At 45.4% G+C, this 27,238-nt stretch overlaps 1 protein-coding gene across 2 annotated transcripts; it reads left to right on the top strand.

The window, feature by feature from the left end:
• The first annotated feature begins 1,418 nt into the window (after positions 1–1,418).
• On the top strand, positions 1,419–26,871 carry stk11ip (serine/threonine kinase 11 interacting protein). Of its 2 annotated transcripts, XM_080493102.1 has the most exons (25): positions 1,419–1,573; positions 1,738–1,805; positions 3,011–3,213; positions 3,309–3,383; positions 3,817–3,912; positions 3,990–4,097; positions 4,171–4,242; positions 4,319–4,448; positions 5,726–5,829; positions 5,919–6,008; positions 6,269–6,310; positions 7,811–7,978; positions 8,062–8,143; positions 8,230–8,643; positions 8,727–8,923; positions 9,811–9,918; positions 10,327–10,495; positions 11,925–12,281; positions 14,906–15,015; positions 17,757–17,854; positions 18,805–18,986; positions 22,447–22,531; positions 23,256–23,338; positions 25,607–25,803; positions 25,897–26,871. In XM_080493102.1, the coding sequence occupies exons 2-25, from the start codon at positions 1,739–1,741 to the stop codon at positions 26,035–26,037; spliced, it is 3,378 nt and encodes a 1,125-aa protein (XP_080349228.1). In that variant the 5' UTR covers positions 1,419–1,573; position 1,738; the 3' UTR covers positions 26,038–26,871. The 2 variants fall into 2 exon arrangements, with proteins under 2 accessions (XP_080349228.1, XP_080349229.1); XM_080493103.1 differs by lacking the exons at positions 22,447–22,531; positions 23,256–23,338; positions 25,607–25,803; positions 25,897–26,871 and having other exon boundaries at positions 18,678–18,812.
• The last annotated feature ends 367 nt before the right edge of the window (positions 26,872–27,238 follow it).

Genomic DNA, 27,238 nt, shown 5'->3' on the forward strand with positions numbered 1-27,238 from the left:
CACAAACTCTGGATAAACTCCACATTGATTACGGGATGACGGACGGGGACACGCGCTGTCCGCGCCACACAGAGAGACGTTTGTTACGCCACAAGGTCAAATCTTTACGGCGGGACACCGGGTCCAGGGACATTTTACTATATACTACATACTGTGTACTATATACTCTATGCTCTCTGGGCATTTAGATTTTTAAAGTTGCATGTGAAATGCTGCATTTTCATCCAGCTGTTAAGGCTTTAGAATAATAAAAAAAATAAACATCGTTTTCTGCCTAGCAATAAGTGATGCAAAAGTTTTCTTTGACCTTATTGGCTCATGCAAGCCATTGAGTTTTAGCTGATATGAGACGTCGTCTGTTTATATGTTTTACACTCCTGCTGTACGTCGTCTCCGCCTTCCATTTGTCTGTTTTCATTGTTTGCCTGTTTTATTTTTTAACAGTTTATTTGTTTATTTTTGTTTTCCTGTTTATTTTTCCTGTTTTCACACAGCATTAGTCTGTTTATACAGTGTTTATTGTCACATTTTGTTTGTCTGTTTTCGTCGTTTCTGTGCCTGCATTCACAGTTTATTGTGGTTTTTACATTGTATTTGTCTGCTTTCACATTTACTTTGCTGTTCCGACCATATATTTGTCTATTTTCATAGTTTATTTGCCCATATTCAGTTTTTTTTTTTTCCTGTTTTCATAATTTTATATGTCTGTTTGTCACACGCCTCCATTGGTGTGTGAATGTGTGTGTGAATAGGTGAATGTATTAATAATTTAAAGCACTTTGGGACTGCTCAAACATCTGAAAGGTGCTTTATACATAAAATCCATTGACCATTTAACCTTTTTCTGGTTTATTTTCACATTTTCTTTGCTGCTTTCATGGTATATCTGTCTCTTCTCACAGTGTATTTGTTCTTTCACGCCAGATATGTCCAAACCAACCGTTGGTATTACTGATATTACCTGCATGCAGAGATGGGATAAGAGGAGAGATTTAATGTTTTTTCATCGCAGGCATGTGGGGTTTGGGCTTCTTGCTGCAGATCGCCACCTTGTGGTAAAATTGAATAATTGTAAAATGTTCTGTTGACATTTTCGCCATTGATTTCGACTTCATGTGCAGCATCACTGCAGATTGGATATCAGGATCACATTGATGAAGCAGCTTGTTCGATTGCAATACATTCTTAAATTGACCCACTTAACACGGAAGGAAATGGTGCAGGCGTTTGACATAACATTAAAAATGAAACATTTATAAATCCTTTATAAATCACTTCACCTCTCAGGCTGGGGTCTAGACAGTACATTCCGTATTTACTAATTTAAAACATTATTTTCGAAAAAGCGTTTGTGTACGGTCGTATACGGTCGCAAACGAGTTGCCGTCCTTGTTTGTCCTACTTGAGCCGCCGTAGTCACTCCCAGTCATGTGACGTAAAAAAAAATGTCAACATTAGCGTTAGCACCGCGTTAATCTTAGTAATTCCGCTTTTTCTCTGGACAGAAACGAACGTAAATCGGCGCTTTTCGTGTCGGAGTCACACCTTGATGTGTTCGTATTGTCTCGCGCAGGTGGGTTTTTCTTAAGAGCGATAAAGCTGGAGTTATATCAGCGGAGCTAATGCTAATGTCACTCGAGCTCAGAACATCTCGTTTTTCAGAATGACTCTTTCTTTTGATTTATTTTGATTTATTTATTTTTTTTAACATCCTGTTTGTTTTGTTATGTGTTACAGGATGGCTGCATCTCAGACTGGCCAGTCCTCTCTTGTGCACAGCTTGGCCAAGCTCCTCCGAGATAATGGTAATGCTTGCAGAATGCTGACACTCTCCATCCACTCGCGTTCACATTTTGTGGCTGAAGTTCGCCACCAATTCTCCTCAAATGTGTATTTTTTTTGGGACGTTGAAACTCACGCATGCACAGGGGAAAACATCAAAACTGAAGGATGAGGCTCCAAAAAGGCCCAACAAGACTCATTTCAGTAACCTGCACTTGTTGTTGTTTATGGTTTAAATTCGATAAATTATTGCAGGATACTATCCCTGGTCCTGTTAATGCTCTTGGCCATGAATATAAATATACTGGTTCAATATGAAACATCCAGACTGCTGAGGTCTTTGGGAGGAGGGTTGCTGAGTGTTTCTGGAGTCAGAAGAAACAAGGTGAGGCAACTTTAATAGTGTTGTAGTACTATAGAACCGTGTCTCGACCACATTTTTAAGGTCTTGGTCTCTGTCTTGGTCATTTTTTAAACCCCCCCCCTCGTCTTGGACTTGACTCAGACTCGGCCCCTTAAAGTTCTGTCTTGATCTTTGTTTTGTGTAGATTTTGACCCCTTTAACTCTTGGTCTTGTCTTGGTCTCAGCTTATTGAAGTCTTGGTCTTGGCCATTTGGAGTCTTGGGTCCTGGGACTTTCTAGTCTTGGTCTTGACTGGGTCTCAGGCCCTTAAACTCTTGGTCTTGACTTGGCCTTGGGACCTTGTCGTCTCGGTCTTGTCTTAGTCCCTTAAAGTCTTGGTCTTGACTTGGTCTTGGACCCTTAAAGTCTTAGTCTTGAGATGCTCTGGTCTTGGTTTTGTCTTAGACCCTTAAACTCTTGTTCTGGGCTTGGTCTTTGTCCCATAAAGTCTTCATCTTTGTCCCATAAAGTCTTAATCTTTGTCCCTTCAAGTCTTGGTCTTGAGATGCTCTGGTCTTGGAGTCTTAAAGTCTTAGTCTTGTCTTTGGTCTTGGGATGTTCTGGTCTTGGTCTTGGCTTAGGTGGTCTCCACTGCAACACCAGCTTTTAGTTCGTCTGCTCCCCGCCTGGTAAACAACCTTTTTGCTGACACGCCCTTTTCAATCAGACCTTAAAACACTTCCGTCTGCTCAAGCTTTCCAGTAAACAATAGATTTTACTCATGTTTTTACTTTTATCCAAATAAAAGTCAACACAGGAAGAGGTTTCCCAGATATCATCCGGGCATATATAAGGACTTATTGAGGAATGTCGTCCCCCTTCCAGGTGACGTGGTCCTGGACGGCAGCAGCACCCTGACGTTGCATGCCGCCGGCCTGCAGCAGCTCACGCGGCTCTTTGAGCAGTACTTGCAGTCCCGGGGCCAGCAGCACGGCTTCCTGGCGCTGCCCTCGCACCCGGCCGACACCGCCGCCCTGCTGCAGCTGCAGTTCCTCTTCGACGTCCTGCAGAAGACCGTCTCCCTCAAGGTCGCCCGCCCACCGGGGGGAGTGGGGGGGGGCTTTTAGGATCAATAAAACCCTCCACATCATCAATCTAACGTTTCGGTTTAATGTCCGCACAGCTCGTCAACCCACCGGGCACCAAGGTCCAGTCCGTGGTGAAAATCTTCCCCTTCAAGTCTCTAAAATGTTTGGAGGTGACGTGAAAACTCTCTTTTTCTTTTTTTTATTTTTTTTTTTATTAACGTGGCAATGAGTGTCAGAGTTTTTTTTTAACTCCACTTGTTTATTTCTCACCTTTTACTTTGTCATTTTAACCATTTTTTTTTTTTTTGGTTTGTTTTTTCTTTTAAACTGTCCACTGTGGAGTTTTCACTGTTTATTTGTCTCTTGTCACATTTTGTTTACTGCCTTAACGTTCCCATTTGTTTGATTTCATAGTTTATTTGCCCGCAATGTTTGTCTTTCTGTTTAGAATTCATTTGTTCTTTTACACCATTCAAGTGTCTTTGTCTGATTTTATTTATTTAAACATTTGTTTTGCTCCTTTCACCGTCCTATTCGTTTGTTTTCGTAGTTTATTTGCTCCTGATGCATCTAACAACCTCTTTCTTTCTCTCCCCCATCCAGTTAAAGCGAATCCCTCCGCACTGTCTCGAAGGACTCCGGGGGATTTACTCCCAGCTGGAGGTCTTCACCTGCTCCAAGAGCCTCAGCACGCTCGAGGTAGCCTCCCAACGCTCGTCCTCCCTTTTACGGGTTTGACGGGGCCGCGGCTGAAGCCGTTTGATCTGCTTTTGCAGGAGCTCCTCTCTCTGTGCGGCGGCGACCTGAGCTCGGCGCTGCCCTGGCTGGAGCTGCACACGCTCAACTTCGGCTTCAACTTCCTCGCCTGCCTCGATCAGTCACTGGTGGGACGAACGCGCTCGGGGTCCTCGGCGCCTTCGTCGGCCTCCGTTAACTTCCGCCTCTTTGTTTCCACAGAGCTTGCTGAACGTCCTGAAGTCTTTGGATCTGAGTCACAACAAGATTCAGGAGTGTGCCGAATTCCTAAAGGTGCGGGTCGACACGGAACGCCGATCTCTTTCTTGCGATTCTTGCACATTTACCGCGTCCGTTTTTTCACCCCCAGCCCCTGAGCGAGCTGGAGCACTTGAACCTGGGCTACAACTGCCTGCAGAGGGCGCCAACGCTGGGCCCCAGCGCCAGAGCCAAGCTGGCCACGCTCATCCTCAGAAACAACGAGCTGGAAACCATCAATGGTGCGGGAACACACTGTTTCTCTCTCTCTTTTTTTTTTTTTAATTATTTGCACATAATAGGAATATACTGCAGAATTACAAGATGGTGAAATCAAACCGGGGCAGGAGAGGAAAGGCGGGATTGATTTAGATCGATTCAGAACTGACACGTTCATGCTTCGCGCGCTAATAAGAAGCGGGCCCGAGGTTAACTCGGGTCACCGGAGTGGAAAAGGGAGCGAGCAGGCCTTACGCAGAAGCTGAATGACAGAAGTTGTGTTCTTTTGAGAGACGATAAGACGGGGGGGGGGGAGGGGAAAAGGGGAGCGCGGGCAAGACGCCGACCACCATTGAAGGGAGTCTAAGACGGATGAGTCTTTAAACTCATGTAGGTTCTTGTAATGAAAATAAAGTCAAAACTGTCAGCGCATGTCGACTCGGACGGCAGCTGCTTCAATGATTCAGCCTGGAAAAACAGCCAAAGGGGGGGGAATTTGAAGTGATTTGTTCATGCAGTTCCAGAGTTTGGCCCAATAAAATGTGATTGAAAGTTTGTGTTTGAGTACGGCGCTCCAGACTCGAAATCTGAACTATAACTTCGAATTGTGGCCTCGGATTACTATTTCAAGGCCAGAAATGATTACTTTGAGGCCATAGATTACTATTTGGCAGCCACAAATGACCGTTTCTTCTGAAATTGCAGTTTCATTGCCACAAATGACTTTTTCGTCGCCGCAAATGGCCACAAGCTACTATTTTGTGGTCAAAGCCGGTTAATTTGTCGCGACGGATTATTATTTAATGGCCACGATTTATTATTTCATAGCCAGGAATGACTCGTTTGTCCCAAATGACAATTTCGTGGCAACAAATTTGCATTTCTTGGCCACAAATTACTATTCAGCAGCCACAAATTGCCGCAAACGACTATTTTGTGGCCACAATTTACCAATCAATCGCTGTCTTGTAGCCACAAATTGCCATGAATTGCTATTTCTTGGCCACAGAGTGATTTCAAAAACTTCCAGTACGTTTCCCGTTTAGAAAAACTGGAGTATTCACTGTCTCTGAGCACCGTTGCCATGCAAACAAACACTGAAAACCCCAGTTTGTTTTCCCCCCACTTGAAGACGTTGTCGTGTGGACGAGGCTCTCGGATACACACTTCCTGAGTTTTTCCGGCGGTAATTCACACGTCTCGCCGCTCAGGAAGTTCGTCTTGGATGTTTTGTTGTTCAGTGTCTCATCCCGCACGGCTCTCGTCTCGTCTCCTCTCCTCTCTCTCTCTCATTAAAAAGGTGTGGAGCAGCTGTCCTCGCTGCGGCACTTAGATCTGGCGTACAACCTCCTGTTGGAGCACTCCCAGCTGGCGCCGCTCTCCATGCTGCACTGCCTCAACACAGTATGGGACGCTCGTACAAACTGTCCGTCCGGGAAAAGGCCGCCACGCTCTCATTCATGTCCTTTTATGTCCAATCGTGTTGTTCGCAGTTGACTCTGGAGGGGAACCCGCTCTACTTCCAGAAAACCCACCGCACCTGCACCGTCCGACACCTCTCCCTGAAGGCCGCCAACCTCAGAGTGAGCAGAAGGCGCATGTCGCTCAAAGCGTTGGGAATGGGGATAAATTCTCCAGAGCACGCCACGATGTGAAGATATACACTTCCACTTATAGCGGCCGGCCTGTTCTCTGTCTCGTGGAGCCCTGTGTCTCTTGATCTGTCTGGACTGGAGCCTAAACAGCCCTCCAGACTCTCACAGGCCTCCCGTCTTGACGGATGTCCACTGGTTGTGTTCTTTAACTCCACAAAGCTTCTCTTCTCTCTTTTGTTTTTTTGCAGTTTAAACTTGATGGAACAACGTTGTACTCATCCGAGCTATCGGTAAGACTCATTGTCATAGAATCGGTGATTTCTAACCAAGGGCGGGGCAAAGATTCATGTTTTTATGGGTGTACCATTATTTTATGTCTTGAAAATATGCGAGTCTGGATTCAGTTGACTTCTATCTACGATTCGAAAGGGTCTTTGATATACTCAAACGTAATCTCGTAAGTGAGCAGCAGCAGCAGAAAAAGATGGTGGCGCATTAGGCTAAAGAGAAAGATGAAAAGTAGAAAGTTGCAAAAGCCCTTGTAAACGAGAGCGAAACCCTTCTAGACACGATGAAAACCCTTCTAGACACGATGGAAACTCTTCTAGACACGATGAAAACCCTTCTAGACAAGATGAAAACCCTTCTAGACAAGATGAAAACCCTTCTAGACACGATGAAAACCCTTCTAGACACGATGAAAACCCTTCTAGACACGATGAAAACTCTTCTAGACACGATGAAAACCCTTCTAGACACGATGAAAACTCTTCTAGACAAGATGAAAACCCTTCTAGACAAGATGAAAACCCTTCTAGACACGATGAAAACTCTTCTAGACAAGATGAAAACCCTTCTAGACAAGATGAAAACTCTTCTAGACAAGAGTGAAACCCTTCTAGACACGATGAAAACTCTTCTAGACAAGATGAAAACTCTTCTAGACAAGAGTGAAACCCTTCTAGACACGATGAAAACTCTTCTAGACACGATAAAAACTCTTCTAGACACGATGAAAACTCTTCTAGACAAGATGAAAACCCTTCTAGACACGATGAAAACCCTTCTAGACACGATGAAAACCCTTCTAGACACGATGAAAACCCTTCTAGACACGATGAAAACTCTTCTAGACAAGATGAAAACCCTTCTAGACAAGATGAAAACCCTTCTAGACAAGATGAAAACTCTTCTAGACAAGAGTGAAACCCTTCTAGACACGATGAAAACTCTTCTAGACACGATAAAAACTCTTCTAGACACGATGAAAACTCTTCTAGACAAGATGAAAACCCTTCTAGACACGATGAAAACCCTTCTAGACAAGATGAAAACCCTTCTAGACACGATGAAAACCCTTCTAGACACGATGAAAACTCTTCTAGACAAGATGAAAACCCTTCTAGACAAGATGAAAACCCTTCTAGACAAGATGAAAACTCTTCTAGACAAGAGTGAAACCCTTCTAGACACGATGAAAACTCTTCTAGACACGATGAAAACTCTTCTAGACAAGATGAAAACTCTTCTAGACAAGAGTGAAACCCTTCTAGACACGATGAAAACTCTTCGAGACCAGATGAAAACCCTTTTAGACCAGATGAAATCCCTTCTAGATCAGAGCGGAAACCTTCTAGATCAGAGCGGAAAACTTCTAGACACGATGAAAGCTCTTCAAGACAAGAGCAGAACCCTTCTAGATCAGAGCGAAACCCTTCTCTCATGTTGCACGATGATCAGATTGCTCAGATGAGACAGTTTCTCAGGTGTCTATCTGAACATCTCCACAGGTTCTGCCGAAAACCAGCCAGAACGTCGTCCAGGTCCACCCTCTGCCTCCGGTTGCCACGGCGTCGGAGCGCGGCAACCAGGAAGTGTCGAGCGGGGGCGGAGAGCTGAGCGACAGCCAGTCTGTCGCCGAGGTGGTGGTGTCAAGTTTTCGTAAGAAGAAATCTCGAGTAAGACAAATTTATAAACAAAAATTGTTTCAGTGTAAAATCCATGACTGGCGCAGGAAGTAACGTGATTGGTTGTGTTTCAGAGTAAGGTGAAAGTACGCAGAGCGAGTATATCCGAACCCAGCGACACGGATTACGTGCCCAGATCGTATTCGTCCTCACAAGGTTTGGTTAAAATCCGTCAAACTTTCCCGTTTGAACGTTTAAAACGCCCCCCCACCCCACTAAATTCTACGTCATTCCTCCGTCAGCTATCGTGCTTCCACACAAACAGGAGATCGAGCGCATGTCGAGCTTCAGGGATCAGCTCGGGGAGGACTGGCTGAGATATCAACACCATCTCGACGCCGCGACGCCGCCCGACCTCGGCCAAGCCCAGACCATCACCAATGGCGTCGGGAATCCCTCGCCAACGCCTCCTCTGGACCCGCCGCCCGATCCCGTCCTCTCCCCGGAAGCCACGGTGGAGGCGTCGGAAAAGGACGGCGAGTTGGAGACGGACTCCACCCTGCAGTGGCCCGGTTACACCGCCCAGCACACGGACTCCACGCTGGAGGAGAGTTTGGTGGACCGGAAGGAGAGCTCGCCACAGTCCAGTCCGGTTTCCCAGAGATCCGGCAGAGCCGCCAGCGGAGACGCCAATCAGGAAGAAGAGGATCTAGGAGGTAAGAGTACCTCAAATGAAAACAATCCCAGAGACATTTCATTCCTTTAATCTTTTCTTCTTCTTCTTCTTCATCCTTCTCAGTGGATCTTTGTCATCCTCTTCTCGTGGGCGTCGTCTCCGACAAACGGCAAGAGATCAGCGGCGGCGGCGAGGTCTTCCTGTGCGTCAAACAGGGCCTGATGCTGGAGGTGGACGTGCAGTACGGCCGCGAGCGGCGGCGTCTGGAGCTGGACAGCCTGGTGCGGGTGGAGAGGACGGAGGCCGCCTGGACCCGAGAGGTGAAGCGGGTTTAATGGCGTGAACGTCTCGGGACAAAAAACGATCTAAGTGAAGAACTTCAGAAATGAACAGTTTTCCCAGTGAAATGCCCACCTTTCATAATGCTTTGTGTTTAGAACACAACTTTGCTCAGAGTCAGTGAGAATGCAACTTTTTGAAAACTCTCCGACTTCATTTCAGTGGAAATGGAAACGCAACTTTTTTTTAAAAAAGGCTTTGACTTCGTCTCCGTGGAAACGGGTAAAGATCCAACTCTGTTTCAATGGAAGCGGGGGGAGCACTTTTTGCGCCGTCCGTCTCCGTGGAAAACTTTTTGAAAACGCTCTGTTTCTGTGGAAATGGGGCAAAATGCAAGTTTTTCTTCTGACTCCGTTTTTATGGAATTGGAGAAAAGCAAAATTTTGAATACACTCCTCTGGGGGGGGGTAACACAACTTTTTGAAAACGCTTTGACTCCGTCTCCATAGAAACAAGAGAAGTTGAAACTTTTTTTAAAAAAAGATTTGACTGTCTCCGTGGAAACGGAGGAAAGCACAATTTTTTGAAAACACTCCATTGCCGTGAAAACCGAGTGGAAATCCAACTTTTTGGAAAATGTTTCGGCACTGTTTCCATGGAAACGTGGGGAAATGCAACTTTTTGAAAACGCTCAGACTCCGTTTCCATGGAAACTCTGCATGTATGCGTGTGTGCTTTCATGACAAACGCAACCAAGAGCGCCAACTCGTGGCCTTATATGCTCGTTACATCATTTTCAGCGTTTGTCGTTACCGTGGAAACGGACATCGTTTTCACCTGATAAGTTGCCGTGTGCACGGAGTCTAATCCAGTCACGTGCGCGATAACATCTTAAACTCATGAATGTCCGACTTTAACTTTGTTTCAGGGGACGGAGAAGCTGCTGCCGGCCGCCGAGCTCCACTTCGACTACATCAGCAAGGAGAAGCGGCGGCGGCGCTACGTCCTGCTGGACGACGACCCCGCGGCGCTGCAGGCGAGCAATTGCCCGGCCAGAAGAGCCAAAGCCCGATCCGCGGATTCACACGCACGCACATATACAAATCCACAACACATGCTTCACGAGTCCGGCCACGCTCACGAGGCGGGGGCTTTTTGTTTTCATAAGTTGATCGACACCAACCCCCCCCCCCCCCCCCCCCCCACCACCACCAGCAGTACAGCATGTACCATGTTTACTACCTTGTTTATGATTTCGGCCTCCTTGTATTGCACAACACCGGAGCGCTGCCAGGCGTAGCAGCAGCCAGCGTGTCATTATTTTCCTGTGTGTGGGGGCGGGTGGAGGAGGGGGGGGGGGGGGGGGGGGGGGTTGTGTTGAAACAGCTAAATGAGCTTGTGAATGAACTCTGATTGATGTTTTTATTTTGTCCCCCCCCCCCAGGCTCTGATTGACGTCCTGTCGAACGTCGCGGAGGAAAACCGGCGGCGGGACGCGGAGCTCTGGCCGAGCTGCGTCCGCCTGCAGTGCCTCCGCTGCAGGTCGGAGTTCGCCCGTCAGAAGGTGGGGGCGGAGGACGAGGAGGAGGAGGAGGAGGATGACGAGGGGAAAGGTGAGAGCGATGACGGGCGGATTCAAGCTTTCTGTCGACACGCGTGAAGTCAAGAAGAGTCTTGTGCCGGGCGAACGCAACAAGAATGTTTCTTCTATATGTTGCTGCGTGTCGAGCAAAAGTATAAGTCGTCTTCAAAAAGAAATCCACATCTGAGGCTAATAGGGGATTAAATCTCGTAAAGTAACCTCATCGCCATGTTGTCAGGGTGTAAAAACACTGAGAATCTGTGAGACTTTGCTCAAATAAACAAATCAACCTTATTTGTTTTAAATGATCTCATCACGAAGTCCCTGTCTGGGACGAGAAGTGGCCTGCGGGTGAGTGTAATTTGACACCAGCCTCACTCCGGCCTCTGTTTCATCTGCCAATTCCAAAAGGGAACATGGATTTCATCCAACAAATCTACAAGGGCAAGTTTCCTTCGAAGATTTATTCCCAACCGGGCGTTTGTTAAATTTCCAGAAAGTTTCAGGTAAAGTCTCCGGTAAAATTCCGAGAAAGTTTCAGGTAAAGTCTCCAGGAAATGTCCAGATAGTTTTAGGTAACTTTCAATGGGACGTTATGCCGGGAAATGTTTGTTAAATATCTAACAATATAATAAGTTCTCTATTAAGAGCCAAACTTCATCTCGGTACATTCCTGGTTTATGCCTGTTTTTTTCCCACATAAATCCCCATGGAAAGTTTCCAACGTTGAAAGACCTCTCCAAAAAGTAGAATTTTCCCACCCATTTCCACGTTTTCGGAGCATTTTCAAAAAGTTGTCCCGCAGGCCTCATGTTTTGACGGCCCTGGTCTAGAGTGAGGAAACGTTCTACATTTTCGACGGGTTTTCTATGTGGAGTTTACACGGTTTCTCCCGCAACCTCCCAAAAAAAAAATGCAAAAAGTACAGAAGGAAACAGGATTTCTTTCTTTTGCGTCATATCTGAGTCATCTCAAATGTTGCGCGCACGCACACACTCGCACACACACGCACACACTCGCACACACACGCACACACACGCACACACACACACACACACTTTGACTCTCGTCGCTCCACCTATAACGCAGTCTTGGTCTGTAATCATCAGGAGATAAAAAAAAAAAAAAAAACCTCCCAGCTTCCATCCAAACCCCACATTTACCACGACCTGCCCGGACTCGCACTCGCACGCCAAGCCGGCTTTGTTCAACACGTGTTTTCATTTTTTTTTTTTTTTTTTCCTGAAATTGCTCCTTTTTTGTTCATTGAAATTTCAGGCTTTGTTTTTCATCTGCACATGCCCGGAGTTTGTTTTTCTGTGGCTTTACCAAAATAAATGCCTGGAGAATTCATTTCTATTCCAAATCCAAAACGTTCTTTTGTGAAAATCTGACTTTTGATCAAATCTTGAATTAACCACCTATTGACCAATTCATTCCCTTTTTTTTTTGTTTTTCAGGGAAAGCCGACATCTGTCCAGAATGTGGGAGTGACCACGTGGTTCAGGTGGCTCTGCAGTCGCCTCCGTACAGCAGCACTCCCGTCCACGACTCCTCCAGGCCCGACGGCGAGCGCGACCGCCTGGACGCGGCGCGGGGCGCCGACGGGGTCGACGGCGCGAGCGGCAGCCCCGTCCAGGACGCCGCCGACGCCGCCGGGGAGAACGAGTTCGTCACGGCCCGGGGCAGCTCCTTCTTCATCGGGGACGGGAGCAGCCTCGGGAAAGAGGAGCTCGCCGGAAGCTACAACTACGCCGCCGGCGCCGCCACGCCGCCCCAGCTGCAGGCGCCGCCGGCTGCACGGGCCGGCCCCGACGGTGAGTGTTTCGCCACATCCGTCTGCAGTCCAGGCGGATTGTGCAACTTTTAAGTTGTACGAAAAAAACAAAAAAGATGGGGAGTTTCGAAACTTTTAAGTGAAGTCACTGAAAAGGCAACTTTTTGAAAACGTTCAAAAATGGCTCCATGGAAACTTTTTGAATATGTTAGGACTCCGTTTCCATGGAAACGGGGGTCAACGCATATTTATGAACTCGCTCCGCCTCCATGGACACGGGGAAAAAACTTTGACTCGGTCTCCATGGGAACGGAGGGAGATGCCACGTTTTGAATAACACTCGGGTATCGGAACTTTTTGAAACCAGTCCGACTCTGTCTCCGTGGAACGGGGTAAAACGCAACTTGTTGAAAAGCTCTAACTCTGTCTCCGTGGAAACGACAGAATATGCAACTTTTTGAATACACTTGGACTCCATTTCCATGGTATTGGGTTAACGCAACTTTTTGAAACGCTGCAACTCTGTTTAAACGGAGGAAAAGGCAACTTTTTGGAATACACGAGGGCTCCATTTCTGTGGACACCTGGAAAAACGCAACTTTTCGGGAAGGCTCTGACTCCGTCACCATGGAAACAAGGAAACGTGCAGCGCTTTTTAAAACACTTCCTGAAAGCGGAGGGAGATGCCACGTTTTGAAAACGCCCAGAATCCGTCTCTATGAAAACAGCGGGGGGGGAAAAAATGGTCCGACTTCATCTCCGTGGAAACGGACTAAGGCGCACCTTTTTGAAAACACTCAGCATTTCGACCTCCAGTTAAAGCAACAGGCCGTCTGCCGCGTCGTCGGCGATGGAAACGCAGCAAATCTTCACGTTTTACGAGCCGGAAACCAACGAACCGAAACGCTTCGCAATCCTGACTCACGGTCAAATCGTTCTCTTGGCGCTGCGCCCAAACGGCAGTTAAAAAAACCCCCCAAAACAAACCTAAGTAGTATTTTATTACTCGGGATTCGAATCCCGCGGGTCGTGCGGTCACTGTAAAACACACCAGCCGCGCCACGCGCCGTAAACGCTTTAACGTTCGGCTTTAACGGCCGCGCATAAAGACCGATTTAGGTCTTAATTGAAGAGATGGGGCGAGCGTTGGGAAGCCTCGCCGTATCTCCGCGACGGACCCACATCTGTCTGGCGTTTCCGAAACGAGGCACGTTGCTGCGTGTGCAACGCGAGACAGATCGGAGCGATTACTGGAAGCGATGGGAGAAGAATGAAAGAGTGGTAATAATAGCTTTCTCCTTTTTTTTTTTTTTTTTTTTTTTTTTTTTTTTTTTTAAAACCAAACATAGTGTCTGGAGGTTTTTTGGTTTTTTTTTTTTTCCTCCTTTTACAGTGCAGCCATTGTGGCTCACACACACACACACACACACACACACACACACACACACACACACACACACACACACACACACACACACACACACCTTTCACCCAACTCTAAGGCTTTGTTTTGGCCTGTCATTCCTGATCAGCCATAACCCTTCATCAACGTTTCAAAAAAAAACCTCCCTCCGCCGGCTTTATTGCTCTTTAAATGCCTTTCTGCATGAGGGCCTGCTGGCGATGGCCGGCGTTCATAAAAGCCAAGAAGTATGTAAGTCTCGCCCCCGGGGCCGCTGCCAGGAAACTATGGTTTAATGCAAGATATCATTTGATGGAACCAATAAAGTGGCCCCGAAGAAACAATTGATTTATTCTGTCCCGGTCCAAATGAGCGCTCCTCGGGGTCGAGCCGAAGTGCAAACTCCTCTTAAACTAAACCAGCCGTTTTAAAACTATCCGTGTGTTGTTGTTTTTTTTTTTTTTGTTGGTATTTTTTTTTTATTTTCTGTTTTGCGTTTTCTTTTTCTTTTTTTCAGGAATTAAAAAAAAAAAAAAAAAGTGATGATTTGAGTCCAAAACCTTAGTGTGTACTTTTTGTAGCTATTGCTTTGCTATTCATTTATTTATTCATTTGTTTATTTATTTATTTGTATTTATTTATTTATTTTTTTTTACTTTTTTTTTTTTTCCGCTGGAAATTTAAAAAAAATCTATAATCCAAATACGTTACCATAGTTTATACTTATTATTATTATTATTATTATTAGTTTGTACTTTTTGTAGCTATTGTTTTGCTATTTGTTTGTTTGTTTATATTTCATTTATTTGTTTGTTTATTTTTTTACTTTTTCTTTTTTCCCTGGGAATTAATATATATATATATATATATATATATATATATATATATATATATATATATATATATATATATATATATAGTTTGTACTTATTATGATCATTAGTTTGTACTTTTGTAGCTGTTGTTTTGCTATTTGTTTGTTTGTTTATATTGTATTTATTTGTTTATCTTTATTTTTTTACTTTTTCTTTTTTCCCAGGAAATTGAAAAAAACCATATACATAATCTGAATACGTCACCATAGATTGTACTTATTATTGTTATTGTTGTTTTTATTATTATTGCTATTATTTATAAGAACTTTTTAAAATAAATTCGGCCCCGTTAAAGATTTAGAATTGTTGCGTTTAAAGAGTCTTCCCCTGCCGCCGCCGGGAATCGTGCAAGCTGCTCTCAAACTAAACCGGCCGTTTCCTTTGCAGATGATTTGGACCTCCTGTCGGACGACTACGAGTCCGTGGACCATCGGCTCAAGCTCTTCCTGGACGTGGAGGTTTTCGAAGAGGAAGAGGAGCTGAACTGCTTCCTCAAGGTCCGTATGAGAGTCCAGAGTGGAGTCGGTGTTGGATGAAGTGCAGAGTTGTGATTAAAAGAAAAACTTCCTCCAGGGTTTTTTTTTTTCTTTATTTTATGCACCAGGACTCCAACCTGTATCCCAATGAAACCAAGTCACTTTTCGAAAGCCCCATTTCCAGGACAACGTTTGGAAAATGTTTCCACAGAAATGGCAGAAACACAGAAGACAATGTAGTTGGCACAAGAGGGCGCTGTTGGTTGTTTTTCTAATGAAACCACACACACACACACACGTGCGTGCGTAGATCAGTATGTGATAAGCGTTAACAATGGGAGTACACGGACATTGGTATAAACAGTCGGAGCGCTTTTGAAAAGTTGCATTTTTCCACCGTTTCCATTGAAACTGAGTCATACCGCTTTCAAAAAGTTGCGGTTTCCCCCATTTCCATGGAAATGGAGTCGGACCACTTTCAAAAAGTTGCATTTCCCTCAGTTTCCGTGGAGACGCTTTCGAAACTTTGTGTTTTCCGTTTCCACGGAAACAGAGGCTCATGTTTGTAGTTGTTTTATTTAAGTTACATTTTCCTCTCACTTCCATGAAGATGGAGTCGGAGTGTATTTAAAACATGGTTTTCCTCCACCGAGTTGGAGCGTTTTCAAAAAGTTGCATTTTAAGTTTACTCTGAGCACCGTTGTCATGTAAACAGACCCTTGAAACGCAATGAAAGTTTCACTTGAAAGCCTTTGTGTGTTTTTGCTCGGTTTCTATGCAGAAAGAGTTGGACTCCTTTCAAAAAGTTCCACAGTAGGAGCCATTGTCATTCTTTTTGCCCCACCCAAACTGTTGCATTATGGGTGTTTTTCCACCCTGACTGCTTTCATGACAGCGTCTGTTTCCGTTATATGCAGAGCAAATATTTATCACGGCCGTGGCACGCATGCACAGCAACAGCGTTTCACAAAAGTTGCGTTTTCCACCCGTTTGCACACAGTCGGAACACGTTCAAAAAGTTGTTTTTGTTTTTTTCTACCCGTTTCACCAGAGCAATTTAAATTTTTTTTTTTTTTTTTTCCACGGAGATGGAGCCTGAGCATTTTCACCAAAGTTGGGCATTTTCCCCTGTTTTCCTGGAGTCGGAGCGATTTCAAAAAGTTGAAACAGCTTAAAAGCACCAATACGTGAGGTCTCGTGTCGCTCCATCACATAAAATCCCATAAAATATTTTAAAATTGTTTGATTGATCACTTGGATGCATGTCCAACTACTTCTTGCCCATTCGAGTGCATTTTATCAGAAATTCTATTCGAGCTACGGGAGCTAATAATAATACTATATTGTTCCCAGGCTCGTTTTCTGTAGTGGCGGTTTTGAAAAGTCCCTGGACTTCACTTCCCGACGGCCCCGAAGGTCCAGTTTAAATAGGTGGTGACAACTTTAAGACTCGCTCCTCTTCGTCCTGCGGTTTCACGCCCGACATCAGTAAATCTCCCAGGAGTCGGCTCGGCTCCTCTCCTCCTCCTCCTCCTCCTCCTCCTCCTCCTCTTCCGCCTCTTCCTCTCCTCTCTTCCTCCTCCTCCCCCGTAATCGACACCTGGATGGAAAAGGAGCTGGAGCTTCCTCCGCTGTTTGTTCTGCCGGGTGACATGAGCTCCAGTTGTTTGAGAGGAAATGAGGCGAAGCCCCCGGCTCTGCCTTTCAGACTTCAAACAGTCGCTCAGTGTTTGTTTGAAACCTCCTTTCTTCGCCAAATGAAGAAGGGAACATAGAAAGAAGGAAATCAGGAAGAGAATGATCAGTGTTTCAGGAAAGGCCGGCGGTTTTTTCACTGGTTAACTTATTTTCCCCTTTTTCCTTTTCTTTTTTTTTTCCTTTTCTCTTGTTCCTTGTTTTTTTTCCCCTTTTCTTTTATTCCTTTTTTTCTTGTATTCTTTTTCACCCTTTTTATTTTTATTTTCTTCATTTGTTTTTTCTTTCATTTTTTTTTTACTGTTTTTTTCTTTTTCTTTTTCCTTTTCTTTTTTTTTCTTTTCCCATTTTCTTTTGAAAAATTTTCATTCTTTTTTCCCCTTTTTTTCTTTTATTCCTTTTTTCTTTTTTCTTGTTTCTTTTTATTTTCTCCCTTTTTTTAAATTTTCTTTTGTTTGTTTCTTTTTTTATAATTTTCTTTTGTAAATTTTTCATTATTTTTTCCCCTTTTTTTCTTTTATTCCTTTTTTCTTGTATTCTTTTTCACCCTTTTTTCTTCTTTTTCTTTTCTTTTGTTTTTTTTCTTTTTCCTTTTCTTTTGTTTGTTTCTTTTTTTTTTTCATTTTCTTTTGTAAATTTTCCCTTCTTTCTCCCCCCCACCCATTTTTATTTCATTGTAATTTCTTCTTCCTTTTCTCTTGAAAATTCCAATCATTTGAACACGCCACCTTAGTTTGTAATATTTGAAGGTATTGTTATTCGTCATTAGTACATTTTCAAATAAATTCCACTTCTGTTAGTCAGTTTTTACTGATATTATTATTTTTTTAAGTAATGGATAATATCCTGTCTGTTCCTGCCATCACTGTTAGAATAAGGCTTATCTACTAAATAGAGGCTTTAAATAGCACAAACACAATAGAATCTTACTTGAAATTGTGACTTTTGATGAAATATTTGGGGTTTTATTTGTGTGTACTCTTTACTTGATGTAGTTGTGGAGGAAAGCTCGGCTTTGAAGCCGACAAACGAAGCTCGGCTGAATTATGGAATTTCTTCTCCTCTAGATGTCGGCGGTGAAGTTCGGGGAGCCTGGCGAGCTTCCGTCGCTCCTGGTCGTGTCGAACCAGCGCATCTACTTCCTGGAAATGACCTCGGACGCAAAGTAAGCGCCGAGCAGACGTTCAGTAATCGCAGCGGATTGCCTCAAAATGGGTTACGTACTAAAAACGAAAAAGTAAAAGTCGAAATTTGGATTTTGTGGCCATCGAATCCCAAACATGTGGCCTTTAAATATTAATTTGAGGCCAGGAATAAGAATTTGTCGACATACAATATTAATTTGTGGCCTAAAGTTACTATTTCATGGCCACAAATTTATATTTTATGGCCACAAATTAGTATTTTGTGACCTCAAATTACTATTTCATGGCCACAAATTTATATTTCACAGCCTCAAATGAGTATTTTATGGCCACAAAATAGTATTTTATGGTCACATATTAGTATTTTGTGACCTCAAATTAGTATTTTATGGCCACGTATTAGTATTTTATGGCCACAAAATAGTATTTTGTGACCTCAAATGAGTATTTTATGGGCACATATTAGTATTTTGTGAGCTCAAATTAGTATTTTATGGCCACAAATTTATATTTCACGGCCTCAAATTAGTATTTTTTGGCCACATATTAGTATTTTGTTATCTCAAATGAGTATTTTATGGCCACAAAATAGTATTTTATGGTCACATACTAGTATTTTGTGACCTCAAATTAGTATTTTATGGCCACATATTAGTATTTTATGTCCACAAAATAGTATTTTGTGACCTCAAATGAGTATTTTATGGGCACATATTAGTATTTTGTGACCTCAAACTAGTATTTTGTGACCTCAATCTAGTATTTCGTGCTGTCAAGTTACGAACTAGTGGCCAGGACATGTTGCCAGGTTGAAAGCGATTGAAGTCCTCGCTGCCTTGCCAGCAGGTTCTTGACGTCGGCAGGAACCGCCGCTCCCTGGCTTTGGGATGTGGCGGCGATTGCATAACCTGCGCAGGTTTCTGGGTCACATCTTGAGAGCACATTGAGAGGGAATGCTGCGATCCGGCAGGGGCCACCTCGGCGACTGGCTCCGGAAGAGGGACAGCTACCCCGTCCTGGAGCTGTGCTACCTGGAGGTGGGCCTGGCGTCCCAGACCATCCACATGGAGTTCGGCGAGGCGGGGGGCGTGGCCTACACGCTGCTGGTGAGGGACAGCGTCCGCTGCAAGCGCTTCTTCTCCGCCTTGACAGGTAAAAGACCGAAGCGAAGGTTTGGAAAATAAATCCCTTGGAGTCAGGTATTGGAACAGCGTGTTCCCCCTCGCAGGCATTTCGCCACAGAGTGAGAAACAACCCCCCCTTCACAAACTAATACTTTACCATATGTCCGCTTTTGTGACGCAAATTTCCCAGACCAAGTATTGAGGCTTTTATTAGACAGGGGGGGCTCCTGGAATGTCTGGAAAATGTCTGGAAAATGTATTTCCAGGCCTGCTAATTCGGTGCCGTTTTCTGCCTGAATCTGATAAAACAAATTAAAACAAAAAAAGAAAAAAAAAAAAGAAGCTCTTTTACAGATGTCCCGTCGCATTCGATTTGCTCCGAGCCGCTTCCCCCGTGAAGCGCGTCCTCTCCGCCCCCAACCCCCATAAACGGCTCATTGGCTCTGTTGCCGTCTTCTTCTCGCAAACGGTTCCAGATTTGCACGGCGGCGGCGAAAACGACGAACGTGAGCTGCCCAGGTGCGTTCCGAAGATCTCAAGAATTTTTTTCTTTTTTTTAACCCGGCGGTCCTAATATATTTTCGCCCCCCCCCCCCCTACAAAAAAAAAGAACAGACTTCGTGCGTCGTCTCGAAATAAAAAAAAGAAAAAGAAAAAAAATACCACAAGTGGAATGACGCTGGCCGGGAGAGGGAGAAAGGATGTGGTTCTAGCGGGGACAGCTTTCTGGAGCGCCGAGCTCCTTCTGGGTTTTTTCCAGTGTTGGAACGTGAGCGATAACGGGCTCTGTTTGTTCCTCATTTACTGAAAACGGAGGCTTAATGACGGACAAAAGCTTGAAGATCTAAACACCCCTCCCTCCCCCCCTCTCCTCCGTCTGACGTGTCAAAACATCGCTGCGGTGTTATTTTGGACGCAGTCCGGGAGGAAGCCGCGGTGTTGACACAGGCCAGAGCAGAACCGCGGTTCCCCGACACGCTCGGCCTGACGCGGCTCTCGGAGGGGGCACGCTCGCCGAAGTTGTTTGAGATGTTATTCAACTCCCGCCGTTTGTCAAGACGCTCGCCGCTTCGCCAACAGCGTCCTGGGCTTTGATCCCCGGGCCAACGCCGGAGCTCATCCGTTATCCAGACGGCGCTCTCCACCTGGGGTCCCAGCCGACGGCGGGTGGAGGCGGGACACGTCCCAGATTGACTTCGGAAGTCTATTCTGACAGAGTTTTCGTTGGGAAGCTGTCCGGGTTCTCCAAAGCAGCCGCAAACCATGATGCTCCCTCCGCCATACTTTACAGCTTTAATACATTTTGTTTTGTCAGTTCTAGTGATTTCTTTCCACTCTAGTCTATGAAATGGCTTTTTTAACGTCTTCCAGTCCTCCGACATCTCGTTCACATCAGCAAAATATATATTTTTTTTATGTATAGCTCAGTTGAAAAGTGTCCATTTATTCATTTATTTCTATTCATCTCAATAAATTTTTTTAATGTTTAATGGATTTGTCCAATACAGACATGAGGTATTATTATGTTTTGTCTTGTACTAGATCAAACAGTGTGTTTGTCTTTGATTGGGTTACATTTATTGACCTTTTTTACTGCAGGAATATGAAATCCACCATGTTTATACTACGTTCGCTCGATTGTGGCGTTGCAGGGTGAAGTCCGCAGGTTCTCCATGATGTTTTTTTTGTAAAAGATTAAAGTTCAAGAAATCGGCGCGTCACGTGGCGCGCCACCCTTTGAAATCCCTTTGAAGTCCCGTCTATTCAGACCTTTCGCTGCACGAACTCGACCCCGCCACGTATTGCCGTCACACTGGGTGACATGCTGCAATCGATGACTGCCGGCGTGACCCGGCCCTTTGTGTCCTCGGCGTTTTCTCACCCTTTCCACTCAATGGGGCTGAAATCTCACACCTGCAACCGGAGGCCTTCCTCCTTTTCATGATACAGTCTCAGATTTGTTCTCTTTTATGCGTAAGGCCTCTTTTAGGCGACCACACCTTCTGCTTTCTGCTCTAACCTCATTCCCGGCCGGATGGATGTCTCGGGACGGTGAGCGCGGGGGGGGGGGGACGTGTTGTTTGAACGTCTGTCCCGCCGTTTGGCCGGGCCGTGGCGTCATTTCCCAGGGGGAATGTGGAGATTTACTGTGAATTTCCCCGCCGTCGATCGCAATGTAGTGTTAAATGTACGGTGGCCCAGAGGGGCCAACGCCACAGTGCAACCGCAGAATCCACAACGCAACAGCAAAAAAGTGACAATACACCCGAAAAAAACTACCAACGCAACCGCAAAAAGCAACACAACAGGCTAAAATCTACTACAAAACAGCAAAAAAACTATAACAAAACAGCAAAAGCTACAACAAAACACCAAAAGCTGCAGCCAACAGCAAAAAGCTACAGTGCAACAGCAAAAGCTACAGCGCAACAGCAAAAAGCTACAACAAGGCAGCAAAAAGCTACAGCGGAACAGCAAAAAGCTACAGCGCAACAGCAAAAAGCTACAACAAAACAGCTAAGAGCTACAGTGCAACAGCAAAGAGCTACAGTGCAACAGCAAAGAGCTACAGTGCAACAGCAAAGAGCTACAGTGCAACAGCAAAGAGCTACAGTGCAACAGCAAAAAGCTACAGTGCAACAGCAAAAAGCTACAGCGCAACAGCAAAAAGCTACAGTGCAACAGCAAAAAGCTACAGCGCAACAGCAAAAAGCTACAGCGCAACAGCAAAAAGCTACAGCGCAACAGCAAAAAGCTACAGTGTAACAGCAACAGCAAAAGCTACAAAGCAACAGCAAAAATCTACAACGCAACAGCAAAAATCTACAACGCAACAGCAAAAGCTACATTGCAACAGCAAAAAGCTACAGCGTAACAGCAAAAGCTACATTGCAACAGCAAAAAGCTACAGCGTAACAGCAAAAAGCTACAGTGCAACAGCAAAAAGCTACAGTGCAACAGCAAAAAGCTACAGTGCAACAGCAAAAAGCTACAGCGCAACAGCAAAAAGCTACAGCGTAACAGCAAAACGCTACAGCGCAACAGCAAAAAGCTACAACAAAACAGCAAAAGCTACAACAAAACAGCAGAAGCTACAGCGCAACCCCAAAAAGCTACAGCGCAACAGCAGAAGCTACAGCGCAACAGCAAAAAGCTACAACAAGACAGCAAAAGCTGCAGCCAACAACAAAAAGCTACAGCGCAACAGCAAAAAGCAAAACAGCAAAAAGTTACAACACAAATGCAAAGGCCACAACACAACATACAACCACAACTGGTTGCATTGTGACGTTGGCTCCTCTGGGCCGCAGGAATTCCAGTTACTTTTATTGTGAAATGAATGGAGATGTTAGTTTTACACCCTGAAAACCCCACACAAGCACAAAGAAACCACCGTGCAGTCACTCTCTGTCATTAAACCGAGGCCTTTATATCTGTACTGCCAGATAAAATGTCATTAAAACGGCAAAATGTTGTTGTTTCCGCAGGAATCGTCCGTGAGATGGCCCACAAGTCGGACAGCAAGCTGCAGTCCATCTCCACCACGAGGCTGACCCCCGAACACCACCTCTGGTACTCCGCCTGACACATCTTTACTTGATCACAATCGGCTTTTCCTTTTCGTTAGACTTTGTTTTTGTAAAACAAGGCCTTGCTAAATTAGCTGGTAAACCGCATCTTAATCTGCAACACGTGTGGCACTTTGCGAAATCCTCCGGCGTGCGTGTCCCTTTGTGTCCGTTCTTCCCAGAAAACGGTGCAAGTTGATTGGAAAGTGAAAAGGTTCCCGGGCGTCGTTAAGCTTGTTTGATCCCACTGAGCAAAGTTTAAATAAATATCAATTCCCACTTAAACTCGGAACTAAACACTCGGAGCGGGCGTGAAGTCTGTCGGCACCCGATAATGACTTTAAATCTCTCAATTTGACTCCAAACACACTCCCGGACCGAAGCAGCCGCAACCGATGATGCTCCCTCCACCATGCACACAGACTCTCCTATATATATATATATATATATATATATATATATATATATATATGTATGAAAAACACTCGCACCTTTTTAACACCATGAGGCTTCGCCATACTTTTACCGAGAGACTTCACTTAACTTTTAAAACATACCCACATATGTCCACTATTCAGACCTGAAACATCGTTTTCCTATCTTCTGCCATTTCTAAACTGTAAGCTTCAAGTTTTGGAAAATTTTCCGGTATTTGTGTGTGTGTGTGTGTGTGTGTGTGTGTGTGTGTGTGTGTGTGTGTGTGTGTGTGTTGTCGTCTGCCTCTCCAGGCCTCTGGTGTGTGATGACATCCAAGCAGATGTGGAGGACGGACAGCTGCAGTTCTTCTACATTCTGGCGTTCGTCCTGCAAGGTGATTAAAAAAATAAACAGTAAAACGGCTGTGAAACTGCAAAAAAAATATTTTTTTCGCAAAATTCTCTTCCTTGTTTTCCATCAAACAATGTTTGTATGGTTTTTTTTGTTGTTGTTTTTTACCTCGAATGAATCGAAACGCGAGTCTGGAGATGATATGACTTCAAGATGCGACACGTCGCATGTAATAACTTGTGAAGATGAACAGATCTGGACGAGACACGCTTCATCATGTGACTGTGGTTCAGTCGTTGCAGCCCCCCCCCCCCCCAAAAAAATGACTCCAACTTTTTTAAGTTAAAACCAACTTTCGTTGCGTCTCGAGGGTCTGTGTTAATGACAACGGTGCTCCGAGTAAACTTGCAAAAAATGCGACTTTTTGAAAACGGGATTCCAAAAGGTGAAACTTTTTGGAAATGTATCCGACGCGGTCTCCGTGGAAATGGAGGGAACCCGCAACTTTTTGAAAATGCTCTGACTCCATGGAAACGGGAGAAAAATGCAAGCTTTTTAAAAACATTCCGGCTCCGTCGTGTAATTGGGCAAAATGCTACTTTTTGAAAACTGATCCCAAATTAAATTTTTTTGGAAAATCATCCGATTGTCGTGTGAATTGGCAAAAGGAAATTTTGGGAAAATTCTCTGACTTCATCATTCTGTCAACAGGAAAAATGCAACTTTTTGAAAACTCTCCCACTCCGTCGTCATGTATACATGTGAAAAACGCAGCTTTTTGAAAACACTCTGCCTCTATGGAAACGAGGGACAATACTCTGACTCAGTCGTTATGTATTCGAGTGAAAACACACCTTTTTGAAAATGGATCTCAATGTGGAATTTTTGAAAATGCTTCGACTCTGTTGTGTGAATTGACCAAAGGGAAAGTTCTGGAAAATGCTCTGACTCCATTGTGTAAACAGGGGGGGGAAAAAAACAACCCAAAAACGATCTGTCTTCTTGTAAACATGCGAAAAACACAACTTTTTGAAAACGCTCAGTCTCTGTGGGAATGGGCGAAAATTCAAAAAAGTGTTGCCCAGCATGCCAAATACATCGTTTTCAGCATTTCTGCTGTTTCCATGTAAACTTCCTCATTCTTGGCCTTTTTCAACATGACTATCGTGTTAATAGTTAAAAAGTGAGAGCGACATTGAGAAAACGCGGTGATTTCGGTCTGGAAAAGACGAGACGTCCCGTCAAGGTGATGGAAGGAATCTTGTCTGAACTCGGAGGAGGCCGTCTGCGTTTACCGGGCGCAGCAGGATGACGCGGCAAATAAAACCTGAGACGCTTCAGGCGACTGGCAGGAATTTGCAGCGCCGTCGTTACAGCAGGTCCCGATCTGCCTCTTCCAGCGCTCGTCATGCTTGAAACAATGACGGCGGAAGATGAGGTACTCAACATTGTCAAAACTTTTCGCTCGCCTGGTTTTCACAAAACGCTGAGGTGATTCAGTCAGAAAAGTGCTGAGGCGCCTGATTCGTCACTCCAGAGAAACGCGTCTCCACTGTTCCAGAGGGAAAGTGCAAAACGTTTGTTGCCGTTCGGTTTGAACGGCAACGGTGCTCGGAGCCACGGTGGGACTTTTTGACAACTTTGTCTCCGTTGAAATGAACGAAAATGCAACGTTTTGACGATGTGTGGTTTCCGTGGAAATGGGGGTACAGGGGTGCAACTTTTTGGAAAACTCTCCGTCTCCTTGAAAACGGACGAAAATGCAAGTTTTTGAAAAACGCTCCGACTCAGTTTCCGTACAAATGGAGGGGGGGGGAGCACAACTTTTTCAAAACGCTTTGACTCTGTCTCCGTGGAAACGGGGAAGACGCACCTTTTCTGAAATGCAGCCACTTGCGTATGCTCACCGCAGGTCATAAGTTCCACTTTTTGAAAACGCCCCGTCTCGGTTTTCGTGGAAACGAGGCAACTTTTTGAAAACACTCTGAATCCGTTTCCATGGAAACGGGGAAATCGTCGTCACGCCTGAATGGTTTAGATAAGCTGAGCAAATACTTTTGGCCATGCAGTGTATAGGGAGCACTTGTATCTTGTCGTATTATTGTTTCCAAAAACAAATGCAGCACAACTGTTTCGCCGTGCATCATTCATGAGCCGGTTTCTTCCTTGCACGTCTGAAACTGTGCTCGCAGACAATGGACAAGAATTCCTGAACAGCCCCGACACTACTTGACTTAACTTTCTGGCTTGCGAGCAAATACTTTTGGCAACGTGGGGTTTCCGTTTCAGACTTTCTGATGTGTCGTTCCAGGCGACGTCTGGACGCCGCTGACGGTGCTGGCGACCCGGGAGACGCTCTACCTGCTCCGAGAGGACCACCAGTGGAGCCGGAGCAGCCCGTCGGCGAGCGGAAACGCCGTGCTGGAGACGCTGCCCATCAGCTGCGTGAGCTCGGTGCTGCTGTGGCCCGCGGGCCAGCGGCGGATGGACATCAAGCTCTACGACGAGGTCGGTGGCGAAACGCTCGGGAGCTCCCACACGTCCCCCCCCCCCCCCCCCCCCCCCCCCACCGCATCCGCCTCACGCTCGGTTTCTCCGCAGACGGTGAAACAGGAGAGGACGTGGTGCGTGCGCTCCGACGGCGGCGAGCTCCTCCAGGGCCTGCTGGCCTGGGTCAGAGCGCAGTGGGAGGCCATGTTCTCAGTCAAGCTGCACACGAGTCTGCAAGACGGGGCGGCGTAACGGAGGGCAAGGCCAGGAAAGGAAAAAAAAGAAAGAAGCCTTGTGGTTGTTTTCTCTCTCTCTCTCTCTCTCTCTCTGTCTCTCTCTCTCTCTCTCTCTGCTCCCATTAATCCCCGCCGCTCGCAGCCAAGAGCTTTGGAAGCGGCGGCGCTCATTCATGTGGCACACAAGCCTGTAAAAGCACCGGTTGCATAATTTCTCCTCCGGAAAATGGAGCGTGCCTTGTTTCTTTTGTTGAAATGCACCTTAATGTTTGTGTCTGTGTGTGAGTGTGTGTGTGTGGGGGGGGGGGGGGACTCAAGGCGTCACGCGCTCAACCCGAGGTCAACGGCGTCCGACTCTATTTGGTCGCATGGCGTTTTCAGAAAGATTCTCGCTCAGTCCAGAGACGTTTCTGTTTCCCCGTTCGACGACGTTCCGCGCGAGGAAAGGCCGTCTCGCCACGTCCTCCCCCCCCGTTGCACTCGAAAGGCACCGTGGGGATTCGAGGGGGAACCTCGGAATGTACGGCGGCGGGGGCATCACGGTCCGCGGCTGCCGTGGAGCCGGCTGGAACGAGGAGCCGCAGCTATTCCGACTTAATTTATTTGCTTTTGTTTCTTTATTTTTATATATACACACATATATATATGTAAACGACTGCCAGGTTTCCCCTCGTGACCTCTGACCCCGGCCTAATTACCACAAGCTGTTCTGATCGTAGCCCCGCCCACTCCAGACTCCTCGGGCCCTCGGCCTGGCGGGACGCGTCTGATGCGGGCAGGTCTGAACTGAAAAACGTTGCACATTGTTGAAAATAACTGGCCGTGATTGATTAAAATGTCTTTCTGGTTCTTTGCTCGTGTGTTTATTTATGCGACCGGACGCGCCTCGAGGCGCTTTGTTCATTTCAATACGATGGCGGAGCTTTTTTTTTTTTTTTTTTTTAAGGTGGAATGTCAATTAGATTGAATTAGAATGGCATTACAGCAATGAAGCCGGTGTCAAATTACAATGGGAAAAAATGAATGCTTTTATTTGACGGTATTATTTTTCATTTATAGAGAAGAAAACTATTTGTAAAATGTGAGTTCACGATTAATCGAATTAAAAAGTGGTTCCGTCTGATTAGAGATACAAAAGCGCTGCCGTCTTCGTCAACTGAAAGAGTTGTGAAAAGATGTATGTATGTATATTTATATATGTATATGTGCATGTATAA

This window comes from Lipophrys pholis, assembly GCF_963383615.2.
Source record: "Lipophrys pholis genome assembly, chromosome: 23".
Classification (NCBI taxonomy): domain Eukaryota; kingdom Metazoa; phylum Chordata; class Actinopteri; order Blenniiformes; family Blenniidae; genus Lipophrys; species Lipophrys pholis.

Bases quoted from the DNA above. Each gene is read 5' to 3' on its own strand.
- stk11ip (XM_080493102.1), top strand. From the start codon at position 1,739: ATGGCTGCATCTCAGACTGGCCAGTCCTCTCTTGTGCACAGCTTGGCC. The intron at 7,979-8,061 runs GTAAGACAAATT...GTTGTGTTTCAG, and splicing joins TTCGTAAGAAGAAATCTCGA to AGTAAGGTGAAAGTACGCAG. The intron at 9,919-10,326 runs GCGAGCAATTGC...CCCCCCCCCCAG, and splicing joins ACGACCCCGCGGCGCTGCAG to GCTCTGATTGACGTCCTGTC.